At 42.2% G+C, this 23,763-nt stretch overlaps 3 protein-coding genes across 5 annotated transcripts; 2 read left to right on the top strand and 1 right to left on the bottom strand.

The window, feature by feature from the left end:
• Positions 1–5: 5 nt before the first annotated feature.
• On the bottom strand, positions 6–17,554 carry vps8 (VPS8 subunit of CORVET complex). 3 transcript variants are annotated; one of them, XM_057047551.1, is made up of 45 exons: positions 17,400–17,554; positions 16,401–16,469; positions 16,101–16,231; positions 15,695–15,791; positions 15,254–15,286; positions 14,916–14,970; positions 11,921–12,045; positions 11,408–11,494; positions 11,256–11,323; positions 10,874–11,027; positions 10,729–10,788; positions 10,219–10,326; positions 10,017–10,097; positions 9,436–9,606; positions 8,810–8,884; positions 8,662–8,697; positions 8,471–8,561; positions 8,272–8,318; positions 8,096–8,185; positions 7,927–7,973; positions 7,555–7,777; positions 7,394–7,483; positions 6,820–6,871; positions 6,694–6,736; positions 6,358–6,430; positions 6,032–6,151; positions 5,698–5,769; positions 5,277–5,396; positions 4,762–4,818; positions 4,578–4,660; positions 4,400–4,484; positions 4,123–4,221; positions 3,744–3,833; positions 3,585–3,631; positions 3,359–3,503; positions 3,160–3,249; positions 2,847–2,993; positions 2,694–2,775; positions 2,387–2,469; positions 2,019–2,099; positions 1,323–1,498; positions 1,044–1,206; positions 891–944; positions 563–643; positions 6–365 (listed from the first exon to the last, which is right to left on the bottom strand). In XM_057047551.1, the coding sequence occupies exons 1-45, from the start codon at positions 17,520–17,522 to the stop codon at positions 246–248; spliced, it is 4,224 nt and encodes a 1,407-aa protein (XP_056903531.1). In that variant the 5' UTR covers positions 17,523–17,554; the 3' UTR covers positions 6–245. The 3 variants fall into 3 exon arrangements, with proteins under 3 accessions (XP_056903531.1, XP_056903532.1, XP_056903533.1); XM_057047552.1 differs by having other exon boundaries at positions 9,505–9,606; XM_057047553.1 differs by lacking the exons at positions 14,916–14,970; positions 15,254–15,286; positions 15,695–15,791; ... (1 more) ...; positions 16,401–16,469; positions 17,400–17,554 and adding an exon at positions 12,368–14,240.
• On the top strand, positions 13,985–14,931 carry LOC130533851 (DELTA-sagatoxin-Srs1a-like). The gene is made up of 2 exons (XM_057047573.1): positions 13,985–14,070; positions 14,234–14,931. Exons 1-2 carry the CDS (start codon positions 14,003–14,005, stop codon positions 14,658–14,660), a joined length of 495 nt encoding a protein of 164 aa, XP_056903553.1. The 5' UTR covers positions 13,985–14,002; the 3' UTR covers positions 14,661–14,931.
• A 1,628-nt stretch (positions 17,555–19,182) lies between the features above and the next one.
• On the top strand, positions 19,183–23,555 carry zic2b (zic family member 2 (odd-paired homolog, Drosophila) b). Its single transcript, XM_057047570.1, has 2 exons — positions 19,183–19,965; positions 21,188–23,555. Exons 1-2 carry the CDS (start codon positions 19,443–19,445, stop codon positions 21,817–21,819), a joined length of 1,155 nt encoding a protein of 384 aa, XP_056903550.1. The 5' UTR covers positions 19,183–19,442; the 3' UTR covers positions 21,820–23,555.
• Positions 23,556–23,763: the final 208 nt, after the last annotated feature.

Below are 23,763 nucleotides of genomic sequence, written 5' to 3'. Positions count from 1 at the left end.
CACAGTTTCAGTACGTAGATGCAACTTTTTCCACATTATTTAAAATGCCAGAGTTGCTTCTATTTGTATGTTTTGTTTATTCAATGCAGCGTTTCCTCCGTATCGTGGCTGAGGAGCCATTTGTAAAGCTAAAAAACACTGAAGCAGCAAAATAAGAAAGTTATCTCACATGACTTTACTGTTTTAAACAGACATCTTAATTTTCCCCTTTGAGGGAATCTTCAGGAAGCGGAATGTTCATGGTTCTACTCCTCGAACAGAGGCGGGGGGGCCAGTTTCAGCTGGAAGTGATCTGTCCCCGTCTGGCTGCCGATCAGAAGGCCCGTCTTCTCGTTACTGTGTGAAAGTTCGGACAGGATGGACAGCTGCCAGGAAGAAACAAGCATTACAGCAAATACGCCAGCATTTCCAACACAATTTAGCTCAGTAAATAAATCAAATCAGTAAATAAAACCCCGTCAGAGTTGGAATAGAAGTGAATGAAACAACTCCATTTAGGTGGTAGTTTCTTGCATTTCTATATGTAGCTGATGTAAAAGACATTTCTGTCTGTGTCCGTTACCCTGGACGGTCCTCTTAAAAGGCAGCGTAGCTGATCCCAGGACTGTTCTTGCTGATGGTCTAAGGTGACTTCGACAAACCCCTGGAGAGAGGAACCAGCAGACACGGGGTCAAAGGTTAAATTCACTGCTTTGAGGTTGCTGCACACATTCACACACAATCGTCACAGGTTGAAAGCCAATTAACCCAGAGACAAGAAACAAATAAGGCAGATGGAACCAACACGGCCACAATAATAAAGGCAGCACATCAGATGATATCAAAGTTAGATATTACTGATCAACCGATCCGATCTGGATCGATTTGAGGGAGGTTAGATGGAGTCTCACCTTCTTCCCGTCAGCTTCTGTTGCCCCATCGTGTTGTAATGATGTAACGCAGGTCTGGTAACAAGGCAGGGCAAAACACAACTGAATAAACATCACAACAAACTACATGTTGCCCTGAGAGTGTGGAATTGCGTCTCCATTTAAGGAACAAACCTGCGCTAGGGACAAGCTGCGGCCTCTCGAATCAGCCGACGCCGCTCGGCCTCCTTTGCTGGAGGAACATTTGTAGCAGCTCCACTGCTGCTGAACATCTGACGTAAAACCCCAGCCGGAGTCCTTCTGCTGCAGACACTGGAGGTGGTACAGATGCCCACAGCTGCCGCGACAACAAAAAGAAAAGAATTTCCTACCGAGCTGTCCGTCAGGGGCCGTCTTTTTTTAACGCTCTGACTTGATTTGGGGTGGAAAGCTTGAGCAGGTGACGTCCGTTACCTGAACACGATGATCTCGTCTGCTGCTGCTGCATCCTGCCTCCTCTTGTACTGCTGCAGGCAGATGTTGCAGCAGTCCTGTCGTGGGTGGATCCCCCTAGTGACCGCTGCGCGCAAGTGCGCCAGGGACCAGTGGAGGTCATGGTTCAACAAACTGGTGGTTGTTTCAAGTAGCGTCTGCAACACAAGTTGTGCAGGGTGCCCAGAAGGCAGGCTTGGGTTAAAAAAGTCAAAATGGACTTTGTTTAAAGTCAGCAATGTGAGTATAACTTAAATATGAGTATCTGAGGGAAGGTGGTGGGAAACGGGAGGATGATGGCTAAGCTGTCCTCCATGCTGAACAACACGTCCCCCCCCCCTACAGGACCCCCTGACAGCACTGGGCAGCTCATTCAGTGAGCGGCTGCTCCACCCTCGCTGTGTGAAGGAGAGGTATCGCAGATCTTTCCTGCCGGCTGCTGTCAGACTCCACAATAAACATAACGCCCACTAACACAATCTGAATATTATATATTCTGGTATGTATATTGTATTCATTCATAGTGAAAACAATCAGCAGATCAGTGGTTCTCATTCCAAATTCAATGGACGCGTTTGCATCAGCTCCGCCGTCATTTCAGAGTGGAGCTGCACCAAATCCGCATCCGGTGTATTTTAGGGGCAACAGTGGATCATAAACCATAATCTGCCACATTACCTGCTCATAGTTGAAAGTGTCGAGCATGCCCAAAATAAGGCTCTGGATTTCTGCCAGCTTTCCTTTCCCGTAGACTGGATCCTGCCGAACATCCCACATCAAAAGTCACAATCTTATTTTATAGTCTTACTACACAGAACAAAGGCTGGATATACGAATAAAAGATGCACATATTAGAAATAAATATAAGCTGAGAGCTTCTAGTTTGGGGTATTTATTTTGCAGTTACTGGATGGACGGTCAGCCCTTGGTGGATGCATGATTGTGGCTCAAGAAAGAACATCGGTGAAGAAACTTCACAGTGGAAGACAGACGGAACCCTGAAGGATCACTTCAGAAACATGACAAAAGGCTGCTCAAACACAGACCTGGAGTATCCGCTGGATGATGGCAGGAAGAGAAATGAAGCTGCTCATACGGTTGAGGACCTTCATCGTCAGCTCCTTCAGCACTAAAGCGCAAACACACATCTTGACATCAAATGCAGCACCTGCGTGAGCGGCGCCATTATTGGTCGCTAACACTGCAGCTACAGCACATCTTTACAGAGTGCCATGATCTGGATAACACAATGACTGACCCCTGCATGGATATAAACACTTATACACGACCTGTATTTCAGTATATGTATAATGTATATGTTCAAATGTCTGCATGTGTGGGTTGTGTAGTTACCCTCAAATGTGTGTTTACTGTCCCGTCCCTTCACTTGTTTTTGTGCAGCCATCATGGTCTCCAGCAGTGGAAACCACAGGACCTGGGAGGAGGACAGAGACTCTAAGACTTATGGACGACATTGTAGGGCCGCTCCTCGTGCTCTCACAGTACCTCTCTTTGCTGCTGGTTAAGGCTCTGAGAGCTCTGGTGACACAAGGAGATGATGTCACTTAGAGAATCCTTGACATTTGTCAGGGTTTCCTCTTCATCATCTCCTGCTCTCTCAGCTGTGACAAGACTCAGGTTTTCCTTTAGCGTCTTCAAATAGATTTCAAACAGGACAAAAAAAAACATACATGAAGCATCATAACTAACAACCAAGCAGCCGTGGAAGGAAGAAAAAAAGTTCAATGGATTGGTAATAGTTGGAAAAAGAGGATCATATACTAATGTCCATGTACTGTAGATCTCGTAGCTTCAGTACCTCCAACAGCACAGCAAAAGCTCCTTCGACATCGCCCCTCTTCTCCAAAAGAAAGGCTGTAGCTTTGTTGTGGTGATACTTCTGTGTTATCTACACAGAAACACACACAGACTCATCCCATATGCTAATAATCTCCATAGAGCCCAGCTAGTGATATATACTATTGGACTGATATATATGGCAATAAAACAAACATCACCTGTACTGCCTCTTCTAGTCTATAGTGTTGGGAGGTCTGGAGGAAATTCAAAATGTGTTTGGGGTCAAAACGGCTGAGCAGGTCCAGCTGAAGCTCGTGGAGTTCAGGTTGCAGCAGTAGGACGGGGCCCGAATGTTGGCCGTCCCTGAAACATGAGGGGAAACCGTGAAGAGAGGTCAAAAGGAAAGGTCACAGCGTTCTGATTCAAACCAGACTAAAACCGTACTGTTGCTCCAAGAGACAGCTGAGGAACCTGAAGAGCAGCCGATCATCCTGCAGAGAGAGACGGAGGAAGATTTAAATTCTGTTGCTAATTCAATCACTTTACAGGCCAGAGCTAATCCGTTAGCACCTGATCACAAAGCAAGATAGTCTCCGACTCTACCTGAAGCTCAGAGATTATTTGCTGGACCTCTTCAGCAAAGTGAAACGTCACTAAATCAGCTGATTTATTGGGGTCAAAGATCACCAGCTCCTGTGGGAATATGTCAGATTATTAGCTGGCACAATTCCAGACATAACTAAAGAGGCTCACAAAGCTAAACTACCATGAAAACCTTAACGCTAACAATTATATTATCATCATAAAACCTTTTACAATACATTATCATGTATGTTTTATACCACTGGCACGGGCTTCCACAGTCTGGACAGTCACAAATGTTTGGTTTCTTTCTACGTTCATGCTATTATTAGGTTGCTATAGTCTATTCCATCTGTACATTCAGTTCAAAGACTGAACCAACAGTTATGTATGTACTGACATGCATATGCTGCCGAACTTTATCCTTGACTGACTGCTTCTCCTCAGGGCTGTAACCAGGCATGGACAGCAGATTGTGGACGTAGCTGAAGACCTCTCCCTAAAAGACACAAGTTGCTGTTACAAACACCTGAAAAAGTCCCCAATCTCTTCAAACTGACATTTTCGCTAAGGTTTTTTTTGTGCACAGGAAATTTTTCCTCTGTTGGGAACCACAGACCAACAATCACAGTGCAGCAAATGTTATTCAGCTCAGGTAAAGGTGGGAAGCGTGTGACCTTTCTGAGGGGGTCTCTCAGGTAACAGTCAATGATCCTGTCGTAGAGATGTTGCTTCTCATAAAGAAATTCACATATCTGGTAGCTGAAGGACAAGACAGTGAGACAAAAAGCACTTTAGCGAGAATGTTTTGAATTTACGGTAAAAAGATGCACACTTCTGCTTCCAGCTACGCACAATTTGGCTTTCTCGGCCAGCATCAGAAGCCTCTCTTCATTAAACTGGACCACGCTCCCAACCTGCAGCAGCTCCAACAGAACCTGCACAGAACCAGTTGTTGTCTTTTTACAACCACAGTGACAATATGACAACCCGCTCCCGTTCTGGATGAGGACCCATTAAGACCAGTGGAGCTGCGAACCTGCTGCCTCTCAGTGTGACGGGAGTCGTCATCTGGGCAGCACAGAAACTCCAGGACCTGGAAAGATTAAACATCATTTATGGGGCATCGACGGCCAAAGAGTGAACTTCAGCTATTATTCCTGTGCTGACGGAAGCTCATTTAATGTAAAGTTACTATTTTGGTTCTCACTATACTAAACATGAGATGAGCAGAATGCTGAGATAAAACTAGAGTCAAATATAAGAAAATGTATAATAAATATATGATAAAATCTATAATAAATAACATTTTAATCTTGTCATGATCTTAGAGTCATGGTGAGTTAGAAACACGGGCCCAGAGATGGTTGTGATGGTAACAAATACTAGACAAATAAAACTGAATTGAATTGAACACAACATCATTAACTACTGTTAACTTTAAGCTATGACATTGTTGTTTTAATATTGTAAATGCAGGTAAACTGACGGTAATTTAATATAAAACAAAAAGCTTAACTACAGAAAGGACAAACGTTACCCTGAAGTTGTTACCTGATCGAAGAGCTTCCTGTTTACGAAAAGTGTGTTGTCTGGTTTGGCCAACTGTCGCGCTAAAAAGGTGAAGAGTCCTCCCACCTGGGACGGAGTAAAGTCTGGGTTGTCCACCATCACCTGAGTTGGCAGAAACACATCTTTAAATATAAACAAACACACAAAGAATAAACATAGGACAAGAATGACAATTACTTTTTATTACACAAATTAATGAGGCAACAATGTTTCTACCACCTCAGCAATGCAGACAGATTTTGCCCAAAACGGAGGTGTTGAGGGCCTCAACGCTGGGAGGAGTCCCTGAAGGGACGTGGGCTGGAGAGCCACGTCCCTACGGGCGCTCCCGTGTGTGTCTGTGTGTGTTTGACTGACTGAATATTAGAGCTGCCTCTTACAAAGCAAAGCCATGCTCACGTGCCTGCAGTAAGATGTCCACGATCCTCTGCTGGTATTCAAGGGCCTGTTTGTCGTTCTTGAAGTCTTCGAATGTCTAGAAGGAGTTTTTAAGAAAATCCTACATTACAAAAGCTGCTGAAGTCGAAGGAGAAAAGATCTCCACCTTTAAATGCTCCTCAACTTTAAACCAAATCCTTAAAGGCAGCACAAAGATCGGCCCATTTATTAAACACCCAACGGACTGAATCTATTTTATCCTCCCAAAACTCCACTAAACCAGACGGCTGAGCTCTCCTGTGAAGTGTTTAATGAAATACACATCAGCAAAAGTGCATTTATTGGTGGGTCAATCTCACCATGGCGAGGACGTTGAGGAACTCTCGAGTGTCAAAGTGGAGCAGAGTGCGAATAAACGGGAACACTTCTTCCTCCTCTGAGGAGTCCGCCGAATGGCGACGGATCAAAAATTCAAACACCTGGCCACAAAAAACGCGCACATATTTAGCTGCATATTTACTTTCGTTCAAATCGATGAGCTATAAAACAAGTTATGGCACAAATTTCAGGTCCTCTGACACCTAAATGGTGAACATTGACCAGGTTGTGCAGTTGAAAAGCCAAATGAAGAGGCGGAATTTTAAGAAACATCTCCGTTATTGTCAGTGTAGCTACATCTACATACCTGATGCTTTACCTGGACCACAAGGTCTTCAGGGATGTCTCCTAATGGATATGCCCGTCCTGCCAGACAGCAGCTGTAGAAAAACATTCATGTCGTCTGTATCGATTGCAGCATTAAATACCGAGTTGACCATTTAAATCACATATCTCAGCTCTCTATTCCACTTAAAAATCATTACTAATTACATATCAATTAATTGAGAACAAAATAAAATGTCCCCACACTGGCTGGAAAACCAAATTAACCAAGGATGGAAATTCTGGGGCTGTCCTTTCACCTATTGTGCACGTTTCATATCAGTATGTATCGGACATTGAGGAGTGGCTGTGAACTCACCTGATATACACCAGGAGTTTGTTTCCCATCACCACTTCCACATCTGTCAGAGAAGACAATCATCACACTCTAGTAAGAGCTGGTTGAACTTTTTCTATCTCTGAAATGTTTATGTGACGCAGATACCTGTAAGACTCTTCCCCTCCCTTACTGGTGGGACAATTACTGCAAAGAGTTTCTAAAACAGAAGTATGAGTAAGGTACAGCTGAGGAATATGGTCGACTGTGTTGCTCTTTTTTAATTATTATGATTATTATTATTATTACATATGAATCAGTCCATTTTAAATTACATGATTACAAGAATATTTGTTTGGTTCAGCATTTAATCAGCGACTTTTCTTGAGATTTGAACCAGACAAGTTAAAATCAAACATTTCTTCAGAAATAAGTCAGAATCTTGACAACACGCATTCATCCCACTGGTCCTTATTACCCATTTACTGTACGTGTTTGGCCGTTAAAGTGAATTTCATTTGCAATATGTGAATTAAAGAGAATTTCATCAGGATTGTTTGAGATTATCTTGAATTTATATCATTCTATAACTGTATAACTTATTATAGTATACTTGTTTAAATCATCAAGTGGCCTGATTGTAGCTACAGATTAGCTTCTGCTGATCTGCTGCTGTGAGGATTGTTGCTCTTTATAAGTGTGAAATGAGCAGAGATGCACCACGTGATGGACGAGCGCTCACTTCCATAGGTGTAGTGTAGTCGTTCATGCCACGATTGAAAACGTAGATCACCGCATCGTAGAGTTGGTTCTCCCAACACACTTGAACCACCTTCAAAAACACAAACTTTTAAAGGACAATTGTTCTTTGGGCAGCACTCTTATTTGCTCCTGGATGCGCACCTGCTGTATGTCCAGGCTGGTGATGTCCAGATGGACGATGCATCTCTCCAGGCTCTCCATCATACAGCTGCTTTGGTAATGCGTGAGAAGGTCTTTCATGACCGGTGTGGGAAGGTGACCAAGGCGGTCTGCGATAATGTAGGACTCCAGGGATTCCAAGAAGATGCCTTTAGCCACCATGTTCTCCACCAGTTGAGGGTACAGCTGGTTAAACAGCAGGTCACTGCACACGTACGCATATATAGATAATTATACATCCTGTAATATAACTGCACAGTAGCACCAACTCCTTTTAAGATTTGTGAGAGGGAATGTTAGAGATATCAGACAGAAGCTTCCCGACAGTCTTTCTGATGACCACAGTGTACTTACAGCCTCTTCAGCAGCAAACAGTAATCAACCAGGACTGGAACCACTTCCTGTACAAACCAAATGACATATAATGTTATAATAGACAGAGTGAGATAACCCAGAGGGGTGGAAACACTCTGTCCTGAGGGCAGAAACAGTGCTTTATCTCCAGGTTTATGCTCTGGCTTACATGGAAGTGTTGTTCCAGCACTTGGATCTTTCCTTGTTCTGGACACTTCTTTAGGGCAAAGTCTGCAAACTGGAAAATCATCTCTACCATCTGCCCCCCCGCCACCAAAAAATAAGATTAGTCACATTTGCAATAAAAATATTCAGTTAAACAAAGTCATTCTTTTCTGTTTCCACCTTGTCAGCCACGACTCCTTTTCTTTTCACCGGGTCTCCGAACAGACCTGCAGTACGGGAAACCTTTGTTATTCAAGGGTGTTTTTTCCACCGTCAACCACATCAGTAACCCTACATTTCATGTGTGGAAGCAGATCATGCGTACTAACGCCTTCATTAACCTGGCCAGAGAGGTGACGGGAACATGCATTACACTCACCGACCACAGCCTTAGCTGTCCCCTCGTGGAACGACCAGGCCAGAGACAGGGCCTCGGGAAAATGTTCCAGCTTCAGCAGACAGTCGATCCGCTGGACAGGGACACATTAGATCAGGACTGACTCTGCTTTATGGGGACTGATTTACACGCGGCTGCGTTTACATATCTAGCCCACACAGCATCAGACATACCTCCCTCCAGGCCCTGAGAGTCATGATGTGAGCAGACTGCAATATTAGAGAATGAAGAAACATTATCACTTGAATGTCGCCCGCATTGGTTACAGTTAAAACGGACCACAAACGGAACAAAAGGTTTCCGGAATGTGCGTGTCAGTACCTTGGTGCCCAGATATATAATCTGTCCCGCGTAGCTGGAGACCGACTGGTAACAGGCCTTTTCTCCAACGAGAGCCTGAAAAAGACACACGGTACACACACTGTCAACTGAAAGTGCATTATCATCACTTCAGAGATGAAGAGTTAAAGGAGAAAGTCCACAAGTTTTACATGTTGGTAGTGACTGTAAATGAAAAGTATTCACAAGGTTCACAGAGTCACTACAAAAGCCTTCCTGTTTCTGCTTTCTCACAGTTCTGCACGGCGACATGGAATTACTTTCCTAATCATTCTTGCTTCAGCCATATCAGCACTTACAGACTCAATATTCACCCATATTAAAGCCCAAGTTAACCCAAGCCGATATTTCCAGCTTGGGTTTGAATGTTGCAGCGTCATTTGAAAAAGCACCTGGTTTTAGAATGGTTCCTATAAAAATAAAGGAGATTTCTCTTGGATCCTTGCTGCTGGGTCACAAGAAATGTGCAGTTTGGCATGATTTAAGACAAAGATTGCTATGGCATTGATGAAGACATTGGTTGACAAACATTGACCTAAAACCTGAACGTAGCCCCTGAAGCTCTAACTGTGAGGTAGGGCTTCACCACCCATTTGTTATTTCCTCACCAGAGCCTGGGAGACATTCCCTCCAGTGGCCAGCGATTTGAAATGTCTGCTGTTATAAACCAGCTGCACCTGTTCCAAGTCGAGGGTCTCCAAAACCTCCTGACTGGGTCGGTCCACAACCTGCAGTTTTTCATGGCTGTCCACCAAGACCAGCGTGCGGCTGTTGATCCACTGTGGAGGAAGTAAAGAGGAAGATCTTCAGTCACCCTCTACACATGTGACTGATAAAAGGAAGACCTCCAAAGTGGATCCTCAATGGCTCCTTGTGAACCTGATCATATGGGACCTCAATTTAAGTATACATGATGTAGAATTCAAGATTTACATTATTAGAAATATTCTGGATCTTATGTAAAACTGGGAGACTGACTTGACTGTGTGTTTGTCTATAATGTAATATAGACAGCTGAGGGGCAGTATATGTAAACACAATGTGTGTGTTCACTAGATGGACCAGTATTGGCCACACCATGGCGTCTGCATACATTTGTCCAGAATGTAAAAGAAGGGAATTTATTTAATCGCATGCAGCTAAAACGCAACACACATGCTGATGACTGAAACCCTGCGGCACAACTTACACAGAGGCTGATGATGTCACAGCTGACATGGAGCTGCCTTTGTTTGATGACATGGATGGTGCCCGTTTCCTCCTTTTTTACCTGAAAAGGTAAAGCAGATTAAATAAAGTAGAGGAAAATTCATTTTATAGAGGAAACATAAGTATGCTGAAATGTTTCTTTCTGGATTTGGTCATTCTGAATTCAACACTTGAGCAGGTACCAAGAGGAAGTGAACTGTATCTCCTTTGGAAAAGGCCAGGACGGGGTTCACGGTTCTCTGGACTGGAACAAACTGCCAGGCCAGCTGGGGAACACTGGACGGATCAGACTGATGGAAGAGATTGAACACATTAATGTCACTTCAACTTCACTTTGACTCTATTGTTCCATTCATCAGTTGCCAGTTTTAAACATCAGTGACGTGTCTCAACAGTTTGTATTTAACATTTTTTTCTCATTATCTCTTCTTTCTATCACTATTTTGCTTTCGAAACTAGATTCAAAGGTATTTCTTAAGTAAGAAAAATGAAGAACTTTAGTAAGATTTGCTCTGTTGGAGCCTGGAACATCCATTTTAAGCACAACTCTCATTGATGAAGCCTCTATTAGGCTGTCTCCTGGTGTTTTGGGTTTTTTAGAAACCCCAAAATGACCACAGAACATGCCGGTTCATACAATATTGGCAAGGTAGGAGTTATGCAGATGTAATTAGATACAGATATATACATACTTTACTGTAGGGGAACGTTATCCAGACTTTAAGTGAGGGCTTCAGGCCAATAACCAGAATCTGGTGAAAGAAAACATTGTAAAAATGAGGAGGGAAATATGGTGTATGTCTCGTGGCTGGAAGGCTGTGCTGTTGTCTGAGAGACCTTAGTGAGAGAGGCCATGGCCAGGAGAGAATAGTGGGTGATGGGGTGATCTCTGGCCTCTGGAGGAGCATGCAGGGGTTCAACAGAGCACACCTCCCCTTTGGAACCGCTGAAGAGACATCGAGAGTCACAGGAGCGCATCCCCATCACTCTCCTGGAAACAGAGACCACCGAATCACTCACCAGAGTCGCATCTCAAGTCTGAAGTCCATATGAGGTTAATCTCACAATCTCAGAGAATTGAGATGATTCACTGGTGCTGCAGTATGACTAACTCACAAATCAACTTTTATTAAAAAAAAGATATTTAATAAGGATTAATAAATGCTCCTGTTAACAGTGAGGGGCTTTAGGATCGTATAAATTGGCTTCACATGTTTACCTGAACGCCAGCTCAAACACGGATCCTCCACTGTCATTGCAAACTGCAAGAGTTGGATCGTCTGTAAACTACACACACACACACACACACACTAAAATAATAAAGATGTCCATACATTTCACACATTTTGCAGAGTGCAGTTTTGTTTATACCTTCAGGTGAAGTATAGCCGTCCCTGGGGGGTGTGCATCAGTAATAGTTCTCAGGAGTTTTCCATTGGCGAGATCCCACATTGTAATCTAATCGAAACAAAGATTATTTTTGTATTGAATAATCACAATCAGATTTGTATGGTACGCAAATGGTTGCTAAAGACTGTAATTGCATTTGCTAATCCACAAAACAAGTTGAGAGTTATTTGAGAATTTTTTATCAACCCGTTTCTCCACATATTGTGAAAGTAATATAAGGTTACGTAACGTAGAAGGTTGCTTTATCGTAAACATAAAGATCAAAGCCAAATCTTCCAAAATTTTGGAAGGACAAAGGTCAAAGTCCCTGCAGAAAAATGAACATCACCAAAATTTAATCAGCTCTTCCTCGGCCCATTACCAACATTTCCTGATTCAAATCAACACATTTATTTTAAGCTTCTAAAGTAAATTACGAGCTGTTTGATAATAAAACCTGAATTAAGAGGCGGACAGACAAATGGACTCGTATACCTGTCCCTTGGCAAACCCACAGAGCAGACGTGAGCAGTCATGGTTGATGCTGAGGGCAGATACAGCTCCGTAATCTGCCCCGGTTGCTTTGTTCCCCAGGCAGAGGCGCAGAGCCTGGTTGGTATCTGGAAAGAAAGATGACATGTTTGCATTTAACTACCAAACTTGCTGGGAGTTTTGAGGAGAGTCTAGATAATGAGATGAAATTAAAACTAGATGGAACTTTTGCAGGGTTTGGTTATGTATAGGTTTTCCCACAGTCTTCAAATAAACCAAACGGTACATCAACACTTAAAAATGACGCAGCGTAAAAGAAAAATAGCAGCTGTCAAGAATCCTCTCAAACCACAATCACGCAAACTGAGCACAAAAAAGGCAGCAAAAAACAAAAGACAATAAATGGTGCTGATAGTGGACGAGCAACCAGCTGGACAGAGGTTTTCATACCTTTTCCTGCACAGGCATCATTATGTCAGCGATATGAAGAAACATGGATCAGCAGTAATCAGGCCCATATTTACCACAAAATACAACAGCAGTGTGAAAACATTTATTCTGTATCTGAAAGAGTTTTTCTTTCTTTAAAATCATTTATACTGACGGACACACTTTAAGCGCTCAATACTTTGTTGCTGTGAGGCTCAAAACTGACTTGTTTAAACAAACCAGTAACCATTTCTGGAGAGAATCATGACGGTGACCTGCGGCAATAATCAAACAGAACTTTTTTGCTTCCCTCTGTCAAATCTTTCACATCCATTTTGCCTCTTCTGATGTTCATTAGCTGTGACGCAAGTCCTAAAGTAACAGTAAAGTATGTACTGTATGTTACTGTAATGATTTACCTTCACTAGTGTTACCTACAGAAAGGACAGACTAAACCACAACTTTAGCTCTTTTAGATGATGTCATGAACACATTTTCTTGTGTAGTTTTTCTGCTTCTCTCCTCTTCCACTCCCTCTCTCTGTATCCATCTACAGGTATCACTGACTTCATAGCTGTGCGCTGACCTGCTGACCTCTGACCCACTCAGCTATTATATCTATAGCTTGTTGTAATTTATGTATTTGCATGATCTCTGCCTATTTTCTTTTCTACCTGTCCTCCCCCCTTCTCCTCCCTCTCTGCACACCGCACCATCAGGGTCCCCCTACATGAGCCTGGTCCTGCTCAAGGTTTCTTCCTCTTTCTTCCTTGCCACTGTTGCCTTTTGGGGGTCAGGCCTCGGGATTCTGTAAAGCGCCTTGAGACAATTTTGATAGTAACAGACGCTATTCAATAATAATGATTCACAACAGCATTTTATAGAATGGAGTTCAATAACTGAGTTTCTGGCATTTAACTGCAATCTCACGTTTCACTGAACGAATCAAATGATTATTTACATTGAAAAACCTCCAAACACAGAGTCCACTGTTGCAATCAGCATGATTCAATCATGCCTTGATGATAAGATGAGGGCGACGCTGATACTGAACAGCCAATAAAGCCCAGAGAACAAGCCTCCATCACTTCCTACACCGTCACACCACTGTCGCTACCTGGTAAGGACACTTCTAAAGCTTTCTACTTTTGTCATTCTCAGTGAATTGACCTTTTAACTTATTTCTTCTATATGCAGTTAACGTGGTGAAGTATTAAATCTCTCCTGCTTTTAATTAATTTCCTCTGAGACATTAGTGCACTACACAGGGATGGTGTAAGAAGCCTCGAAGTCGAGTTTATGTTTAATTAAAAGCAATACGTGTAACCCTGTAGTGCTGCTGGAATGCCAGAGATTCTTGTTTTGTTACTTTGGTGTTTAAAAGTTACTTCTGGACCAAAAAAATTACATTCAAACAATACCTTTCTTTTCTTTCACAACTTTAAAATGCAGCTGTATTGATCCTGAATATTAAGATTATAAGGTTGAAAAAAGATCCATAATAGAAGCTTATCTGCATTGTGTGCACTCAGTGAGACTGTAAAAGTTATGGGATGCACTGCACCTCCACAGATTTACAACTTAAATATTTCTTGTCAACATATCAAATCAAACTCCTCTCCTCCCTTCACAGCCTTTGCTCACTACAGCATCACGATGCCTCATCGCCACTGCTTCATCGAGATCGACAACAAGTCCAACTGTTACACTCTTGCCAATCCACGGTGAGACGCTCACATTAATGTCACATCCAAAGTGCTTTGTGACACTTGTTATTTCCAAGAGCTACTTTAAACGTCTGGTGTTACTCTGAACGGTGTTTTTATGAACAAATCAATGATTTGTGTGTGTTGCGGAATGTTCAATGCGGCTAATACCTGTGTGTAGGGTATTCGTGGAGAGTGGCCAATGTGAGGACCCCCTGCCACCCATGGTGGCCCCCTGCTCCCCAGCAATCACCATGTTCAACAAGACCACTGGAGCGGCCACTGGCGCCGTTGGCGTCTTCACCTACGACCTTTTCAACGCTGATCTAAATGACTACAACCACGTTCTGGCCGTCATGTTCTCTGTGCCATTTGACAGAATGCTCTACTCTAACTGGTTTGCTGTGGGGATCTTTGAGAGGGGGAACAACTGTGACTTCAGTCTTTATAACATGATGTATAATGGTGGTGAAACTACTTTTGTGAGAGCAAAGGCTACTGGTTCCAGCATTTCTTATGAGGGCGATTACGTTATTGTCCGGGCCTCCATGTCAGACTCAGCTGAAGCGATACTGAAGGTGGAGGTCAGTGACACGGGCCTGATTTAACTCAGGAGCAGAAAACAGACCAACTTAATATTGGGAGAAAGGTTACTCTTTCATGTTTCTCCAGGTTCCTAAACATCCAAAGCTCAAAGATGTCAAATATCCAGTTCAACATCCCTCATGGTGCCGATTGCTGGTTGTCAACAAGAGTGAGAGTCTTGATATAAAACGTGAAATACCACACAACAAATGCGTCGTGCTTGTAAAAACCTTTGAATGTGAGCTGCATTTCACCACGGCAGTATAAAGGGAACTTACCAAAGACCAGAGCCAGACCGTGAGACGTCCCCACAACAATCACACCTGACATTGTCTACACGCAGAAGCACACAATTCAGAATTAAAAGGCTCGAGAACATATTGATTAATAGTTAATTATCATACACTTGAATCTAAACATTTTTCTTTCTCTCTTCATTATTTTTCCTGTTAGAGTCTCATTTATTTGTACGAGACTGGGATTTAGCAGCTTTTGAAATGTGGAAATGCTGAAATTCCTTTTGCCATCAAAATCCAGTGTCACATGCTACCTGATATGAACAATTCTGTAGTTGTGATCAAAAAATATCAAAATTAAAGATCTCATTAATACTCACTATAGCAGTTGGGAGTCCGGCATCCACTTTGTCCTTAGGGTAAAAACATTTTATTGATTAGTATGCTGCGACAGTAAAAAACAAAGAAAAATTGTTTCTCCTGTCCTATTCATTTGTCCCATTTTATTTTGAGGAAATAATGTACCACAACAAAGGCTAAATACTTTTTTCAGATTTCAAGTCTGTGTGTGCTCTTGTATTTGCATTCTACTAGCTAAGTGAGGACATTTTTCCTGGTCCTCATAACTTCAAAGGACTATTTGAGGGTAAAGAATGGTTTTAAGGTTGAGTTCAGACTTGAGTTTAGGTCAGGGTTATGGATGCTTCTATATGGTTGTAGGGAATGTGTTATGCCTATGAAAGTCCTCACAAAGATAGAATTAAGAGGATGTGTATGCGTGTGTGTGCGTGTGTGTGTGTGTGTGTGTGTGTGCATTTTACAGCAGCAGAGATGATCTGTGCAGAGATGCCTTTTAGCAAGCTATGGCGCAGAACAGAGCCATGAAGTGTTGGTTTCATGTCCACTGTTCTCCTCCTCCTTCAACAGCAGCGACATTTTAAAAAAAATGCATGCATTAATGTGTCACAGAATTTTTTTTATTCTTGCACTCAATCATTAGTGGAAAAAACATAGTAATGGTCAACTTGGAGGGAATGTGAAAACAATTTAATACCAAATACACAAGAAAAGAAACAGTCAAAAAATAACCTGATTACACAGAATGCTATAGGATATTAGCTACTGTATGTCGGATTTAGTTTAATCAAACAAATGAAGGCGTCATCTTGAAAGTGACACATTAGCTGGCTAATATATTAGCTGTATGTACTGTGGGTGCGTGTTTACCTTTTGTGGTGTACAGGATCTCCACTGTCCGAACTGGCCAGAGAGGAAGTGTCACAGGAGTGAGCATCCATGTTATCAGTGTTCAGCACACACGTGTCCTCCAGAACAAATGGCTCCTCTTCATCTTCCAGCTGCAGACACACAGAGCAACAAAACAGAACTCACCTTTCGTCATTACAGTATCTACCACTATAAAAACAACCTCCTGTTACTCCTTGTCTCGCTATACAGTATGTTTACATCATTTTGATAAATGTATCTATATATTGTAAACTATACAGCATTGTTGTCTAACTTTACCTCATTAAGAATACTCTCCAGTGTAGGAGGTGTGTCCACTTGGGGAATATCAAACTCTTTATCATCAATCTGTGAATTAATTTAGAGAAACACACACACACACACACACACACACACACACACACACACACAATGAGTAACAATGGTAAACCGGACTGGTGGCAAAGAAATATACAATCATTTTCAGTTACAAACTGTTTTGGGGATCAGGGGGTTGCCGGAGTTGCTCTTTCTTTGGGAACATATTTACTCAAACATTCATGCCTATGGGCACTTTAAAAACTCAGCACATATCTTTGGACTGTGGAAGGAAAGTGGACGACCAAGACAAACCACAGGTAGCTACAAGGAGAAAACTCGAGAAAAGTCCGACAAACCTAAATAAATGTAATTAAACTGGATTTAACCAAGAATAGTTTTGCTGTGCAGCAACTTTACTATTCACTGCATCAAATCCCATTAACATTAATCCATTATAGTCATCACATGCTTGAACATCTCTTTCATTCTTCAGTAAGACCTCTACTTTTACTGCCTTTTAAACGTATTGCTGGTTTATAATCGTGTTGACGAGAGGAAGTGGCATCTGCCAGTGGCATATTTGGACTTTTGCTTACTGAAAATCGTTAAAACAAGAATAAAATCGTTGTCCGACATTAATTGATGATCAATTTCGGCGACTCTTAAATCAATTAAAAGGAGCTATAGTAGCAACATCAGGCGATCACGTGATACGGGTTTGCAATTCTTTTAGTCATCCGTGGTGGTCACAGCATCCGGATGCACTAGACGGTTAAACCATTTTACTAATTTAAAAAAACCCAAAACACAACAAAAAATAACTGTGTCTTTCCCCCGGACACAAGACAAAATAAAAGATCAGGGTTTCAATTAGCCGCTCATTTGATAACGCTTGATAGATTGTTGACACTCCTGTTGCTGTTCATTTTCGCTCTTTAAAAGGTTAGAAACAGATCAATATGGTCAACAGTCTCTCACCGCGTCCACCTCCATCAAATTAAGCTGCGAGGAGGCAGACAGCAAGCTTCTGGCGTCTGGAGAATCTGACATTTCTGTGTGTTGATATGGACGAAAGCTCGCCCTTTCGCACAGGAAGCACATTACCAACGATTTCCGGTCTATTATTTTCACAATAGTAGTCATGTCCGTCGCTTTGTGAATGTGCTGTGGTAATTAATAAAGTGAAAGTAAAGAGATCCTCAATTAAAGGAGCTATTGTATAGGTTGGATCAGTAGGAGGAGCCTTTTGAAATGTAGGTGAATGTTGCAAATATTACATTACATTGGTACAGAGGTGACAGAGGAAACTTTAACAGATACAGTTACATCATCCTACGTACATTTAGATCCACTAGATATTTAGTAGGATTCTTCGTGTCTTGATGTAATATGACTGCATAAATTGTATTACATTTGTACAGTATTACAAATAATAATGAAACACTGCAGGAAAAGGAAAAAAACACAATGGGGTCATTTGAAGCCTTCAATAGTTTCATGTTATAAAAACAACTGAAAATCTGACAAAAAAAAAGATATAGTTTAGACAAAACTTGGGAGTTGTTCTGGCCAGGATACCTTTAGAGTACTGCCGAGGTACCCTTAAGCAAGGTACCAAATGCTCACATAGGGCCCACATATGTGTTTTCCTGTACTAGTTTCATAATGACTACTGAAATTTGAATTTTACTAGCAAAGTGAGGATATTTTTGGGATGTATGGACATTTTTGGCTGGTCCTCGTAACAGACGTACCAACGCCGGTGTTTACAAACACCTCCTTGATCGACATTCAAGATGCATGTCTATTAATGAGCAGCAACACACGGTTTCCTAGCCATCATGAGAGGACAGCAATTACAAAATAGCAATTCAATCTTTTAAACGTCTGAAAAGTTTCACAGAGGAACAATTTTTTTTTTTTGCTAAATGGGAAAAACCATTGAGAATTGCTGTCTGCTAGTGAAGACTTTAGACTTAAGATTTGATATTTGACCAGTTGAATAGGAATGGAATCTTGACCTGTTCTGGAATATTTCCTTTATTTTCTCCTTTATCTATCTATCTATCTATCTATCTATCTATCTATCTATCTATCTATCTATCTATCTATCTATCTATCTATCTATCTCACACACACTGTAGCTTTAAATATGCAATACTGTATACAATAGAATAGGTGCACAAATTATGTAAATAATTTTTTATTTTAAAAAAAAACTATGTATTTTCTCTTTAGACTTACGTGTCTGTGCCAGCCATGGATGAAATTTTCGATATCCTTTCCTGGAATAAGTCAGCCAGACGAAGGCAGGCACAAGGCTACAGTGACACGTCTCCTTGCTCAGGAGTCATTAGTGCACCCATAGATGTTTGCACAACATTAAATACACTTGACATTAAGAACATTATTTTCTAAATGTCTTACACACACATAGATTGATAGATATTTGTGTAAAAAAAATATAGCTAGGATGGATTCACTCTGAAACTGGAAATAATGCACAGTCGGGAAAGAGTGAAAACTCAAATGGTAATGACACTCCACATTTTCCAAATCAATGATGTCACTTTAAATACTCATATTAATTCACTAAGCTTAGCCTAATGAGAAGGCCAATTCATTCATACGCCATATTTAACTCGAGATTAAGATTTTCCTTTCCTAGTTTTTATTTAAATTTGAACTGAAATGAATGAAACCAAACGAGTGCAGAGAGGAGCGAGTAAGGAAAGGAGACGAGGAGGCCACTCGACAGTGTTGGGTCGCGGCCCGCTGTATTCCTTCGAGTCTGTTCACCTCCATTCACACAGTAAATAAAAGCATGGAGGCTTTGACTCTCGGGATATAACGCCGTTCAGCGGGGGGTAAAGACACCGCCGCATGCGCTCTCCTTTACACCAAAACACTCGGGAAGGAAGCGAGACGGCGTCTAGCCTTTGCCCACTGTGACTCAACTCATTTTCGGGGGAAAGAGGACTGTTCTCGGAGACAAGAGCGGGGCAGCCCGCCGCGCTTAGCATGAAACGGGCGGCTGTAGTGGCCAGGCACAATGGCCTCGTCTCTCCGCTGGGGAACAACAACTCGGGGGCTTCCAGCATCGTCTCGCCGCCCCAGCAGAAAGCCAGTAGTATCACCGCCGCTGCGGACGGCGGCACCGGCGGGGAGATGGACGGCCTGTTGGATTTCTCCAAAGGCCCCGCCGTCAAAACGGAGCTGGTGTGCAAATGGATAGACCGAACTTCTTCGAGACAGAGGCTCGGGCGGACGGCGACATCCGTCTGCGACCAAACTTTCAGCTCCATGCCCGAGCTGGTGGACCACGTCACCACCGAACATGTCGCGGCGGGTCTCGACACCCTGAGTCACGTCTGCATGTGGGACGAGTGCATGCGCGGCGGGAAGGCGTTTAAAGCCAAATACAAACTCATCAACCACATTCGCGTGCACACCGGGGAGAAGCCGTTTTCGTGTGCGTTTCCCAACTGCGGCAAGATGTTTGCACGCTCCGAAAACCTCAAGATCCACACGCGCACGCACACGGGTAGGGGTGCTCATGTTTATGCGGCCACACACGGCGCCCCGTGATTCAGCCATTATAATCTGTAAATCCGCATCATCCACGGAGACAGCAGGCTCCCTGACGGAGAAGAAAGAGGTTAATAGAGATTGTTCCCAGTCAGATTGGAATCCCCTCCATGTTTATGGAGGCTCGGTTCCCTACCGATGCACATGTGCCCTTCGCTGCCACCTTGTTTCCTTAAGCATTCAATGCTCGGAGCCGCGGCTCTGGAGTCATACAAGGTGACAGGAAGCAACAGAAGCAGCTGGATTGTGAGGAAATAATGCACAGAACTGAGCAGAGAGAAATTAGCAGGATGAGATCTACAGAACCATAAAAGAAGCAAAGATGCGGCAGATTAAAAAGTCAAGTTAAGAGCTTGCCATCATTGAGACAGGTTGTAAAAATGTCTTTGCCACTCCTGAGAGAGTTGGGGACTGAGAACTGGTTAAAATACAAATAGAAAAAGAAATCTGTCAATCAAATCTCTTCTGAACTAAAATAATTTTTTATTCTTTTTTAAATCTAATGATGAAATACAACTCTTGTATTTTCCTGATGAGAACACAGTAGATTAAATGATGGTGGGGTAAAAACGAAGGTTCTTCAAGACATCTATTTAAACTTATAGTTATACTCAAATACTCTTGTTTCAATGTTTTTGTTATTTTTCTCTAAACTAGAAATAGCAACTACCCTTTCCTGCCTATGTACTTAAAAACTACAAAGTTCCAAGCAAGCTTGTAGCAAGACCGATATGAAGTATAGACTGTTTCTCTGTCATCCCACTGATGGACACCCAAACTGATGTCCTGCAGTGAAAATGTGCTCAATCTAACGTGCACATCCACAATAAATGCATGACCGAAGCCGCAGTTTGTGGGGAAAATCTCTATTGGCTCTTGTCGGACAGCAACTGCCTTTAGTTCCTTGTCAAATGAGCAGAATAAGCCATATTCAATGAAGTGGTGCCTTTCTTCTTGTATTTATTCTCATTATTTCTGTGTCAAAGCAACGATCCAATCATACCAACAAGCAAATGTGAAGCGTTGAGGTCGGCAGATACCACACAATGGAGTCTGAAGTGCACAATTTCTGAGCGAATTTCCTAAAACTCTTTAATATTTCCTATAGATAAACACCGCACCTACCCAAGACTTTACAAGTGAATGCTGTAACGGTGAAACTGTTGTCTGTGTTGCAGGTGAGAAGCCATTCCAGTGTGAGTTTTGTGAGCGACGATTTGCCAACAGCAGCGACAGGAAAAAGCATTCGCAGGTTCACACGGCATCCAAACCCTACGACTGCAAGGCCATGGGCTGTACCAAGTCCTACACCCACCCCAGCTCTCTGCGCAAGCACATGAAGGTTCACATCAAATCATCACCTACCTCTGAGCCCCAGGATCCATACGACACCATCCCACATCAACTCCAGCCATCTCATCAGGCCATCATTGAGCCCCTTGACCTTAAAATAAACCACCTCTCACCATCACTTGCCAACAAAAACACTCATTTACCTCTTCTGTCCAAACACTCGTTGGATATTAGCTCAGCCAGCGAAGTAGACCATAAGATGTTGCTGCGAAGTTCGTCCCCAGTGGCGATGCCTCTGGATCTGTCGTTATCGGGCCTGAAGAATCGGCTGACTCAGAAGCAGCAGAGCGGCCGGAGCTCACGGAGGAGCCAACGTTCAGTAAATCCAGCCTTACCTCAGTTCTCTAACATTAAGGAGTGGTATGTCTGTACCAGGACTACAGCTCCACACTTTCCTCTACTCCATCCCGACCACATCAAGTCAGAACCTAGTGATGACGAGGAGTACGTGACGTAGAAACGAGGGGACGGCAGATATGGTCTTCGTGAGATGTCAGGCGCAGGCTAGAGAGATCAGGCTAGCGGATGCTCTTCAGAATCATAGTTGCTGTAATTTTCCAGAGCCAGCACTTCTATGGTTCATTGAGCCTTCCAAGACAATGCTGTGATCAGTTGGGAGGTTTCGCTCTGTCTGAAGTTGCAAACCGAGTTTGGACGTCACCATCTATGGACCGAAAACAATGGTTTACAAGTCAGGAGAACGGACTAGAGGAATTCAATCATTTTTATAGTTCTAAAACAAAATGTTTGGCATACAGCTGAAAGTTCTTGACTCAGTGTTTGCCATCTAACGTGAACTAATAAAGGGGATATATTTATACCAATGGACCAGGGAATGTTGGTGACTGCCCTAACTGTTGAAGAGCGGAACTTATTGTGACAAGCCTTTTAGAGACAGATTAGAGACCAGTTTGTCAACAAGGTGCAACCTTAAGCAATATCAAGGGCTAAATCTGCATTGCTACAAACTTTAGCATCACCCAGATTTGTAACAAGCACCGACACAGCAGGCACATAGGACAGAGGCGGATTAAAGGTCCAGTGTGCATGATTTGAGAGCTGAACTTCAGTATAATAATGAATGCTAATATCAAACACCTCGGGATGCTTTGCAAACCTTAGACAAGACAAGGAAGTGATGATTGGACTCATATTTATCGGTTAAATACCGTAGCTAAAAACTACATCAAATGTCTAAACTGGGAAATTCTACTTCATTTCAGTAGTTGAATTTCGGCAGCAGTGGTCCCCCCCCCCAACACATTCTTTAAGCCCTACGTCGTTTCAGTCTGTCTTTGATTGGTTTTTTAGACCAATCGTTTGAGCTTTCTTTCCCTGCTTTGCATAAAAACAGATTTCTCAGTTTTCCCATTTGATATCTAACCTTGAGCATTTTTCCTCCGAGTGGCAATTTTTAGCAGTTCTTTCAAATATCATGTTTTAATGTTGACGTTAGACAACAATCCAGGCTATTTCTAATGTGATGATCCACAGATGTTTAGCTGTTGTCACCAAATCCTACACATTGGACCTTTATAGCTTCAGCATGTTTTGACCTACTTGTTTCTTGAAGAGCAGAAACTGAAATATCGAACGAGAAAAACTCTTAATTTTACAGTAGGAAAGTTAGATGTTGTTCAATGATCCAGTAAGCACTTTGTTTCAAGGAAATTGAGGCCTTTCCTTATACAGCAGTAAATTTTAGGTTGAAATAATCCAAAGTGGAGGTCAACAGTGAAGCTGCACTTTGAAGGCAGTGGGAATGATCTGAAGTCTGCAAAACCTCATCACCTCAATGGACCTGTCAGTGAGGTCATTCTCTGGATTTGTTTACACTCCCGATTTGCAATTTTGTTCAGACCCCGAGGTTACTGAAATGTCTATGTATGCCATACTCATATTACTTTAACATAAAAAAATGTATATTAAAAGAAAACGTTGAGTATTTTTGCTTTGAAACAATGCAGCTATGAAAAAATCTGTGTAAACATCTTGTTTCAAATGAATTTGACACAAACAAAAATGCTACGTTTGATTCTTCTTGAAAATGTCTGTTGAAGTGATTGAATCCAATATATACATTCATTATCCATTCACTCATTTCGCTGCATTTGAAACTGATGTAAAATTGAACCTGACTGAATGTTCTTGTTTAAATTATGGAAAGGTAATAAAAACTAAAATACATTATCATATACTGAAAATAACGTACGTAACCCCCCTACTTTGGAAGATAGGTGGATTGGTTATTTTCAAATTGTTCTTAAGCGCGAATGTAATTTTTGGCCCTGTGATGATTGATGGATGGATAGAAAATAAAAATAACCCATAAGACATTATTAGACAAACATAGCCCCTATTAATAACAATAGCGTATTAATAGCAAACAAAACCAAAACAA

Source organism: Takifugu flavidus, chromosome 11, assembly GCF_003711565.1.
Source record: "Takifugu flavidus isolate HTHZ2018 chromosome 11, ASM371156v2, whole genome shotgun sequence".
Classification (NCBI taxonomy): domain Eukaryota; kingdom Metazoa; phylum Chordata; class Actinopteri; order Tetraodontiformes; family Tetraodontidae; genus Takifugu; species Takifugu flavidus.
This window is presented reverse-complemented; position numbering and strand designations above follow the sequence as displayed.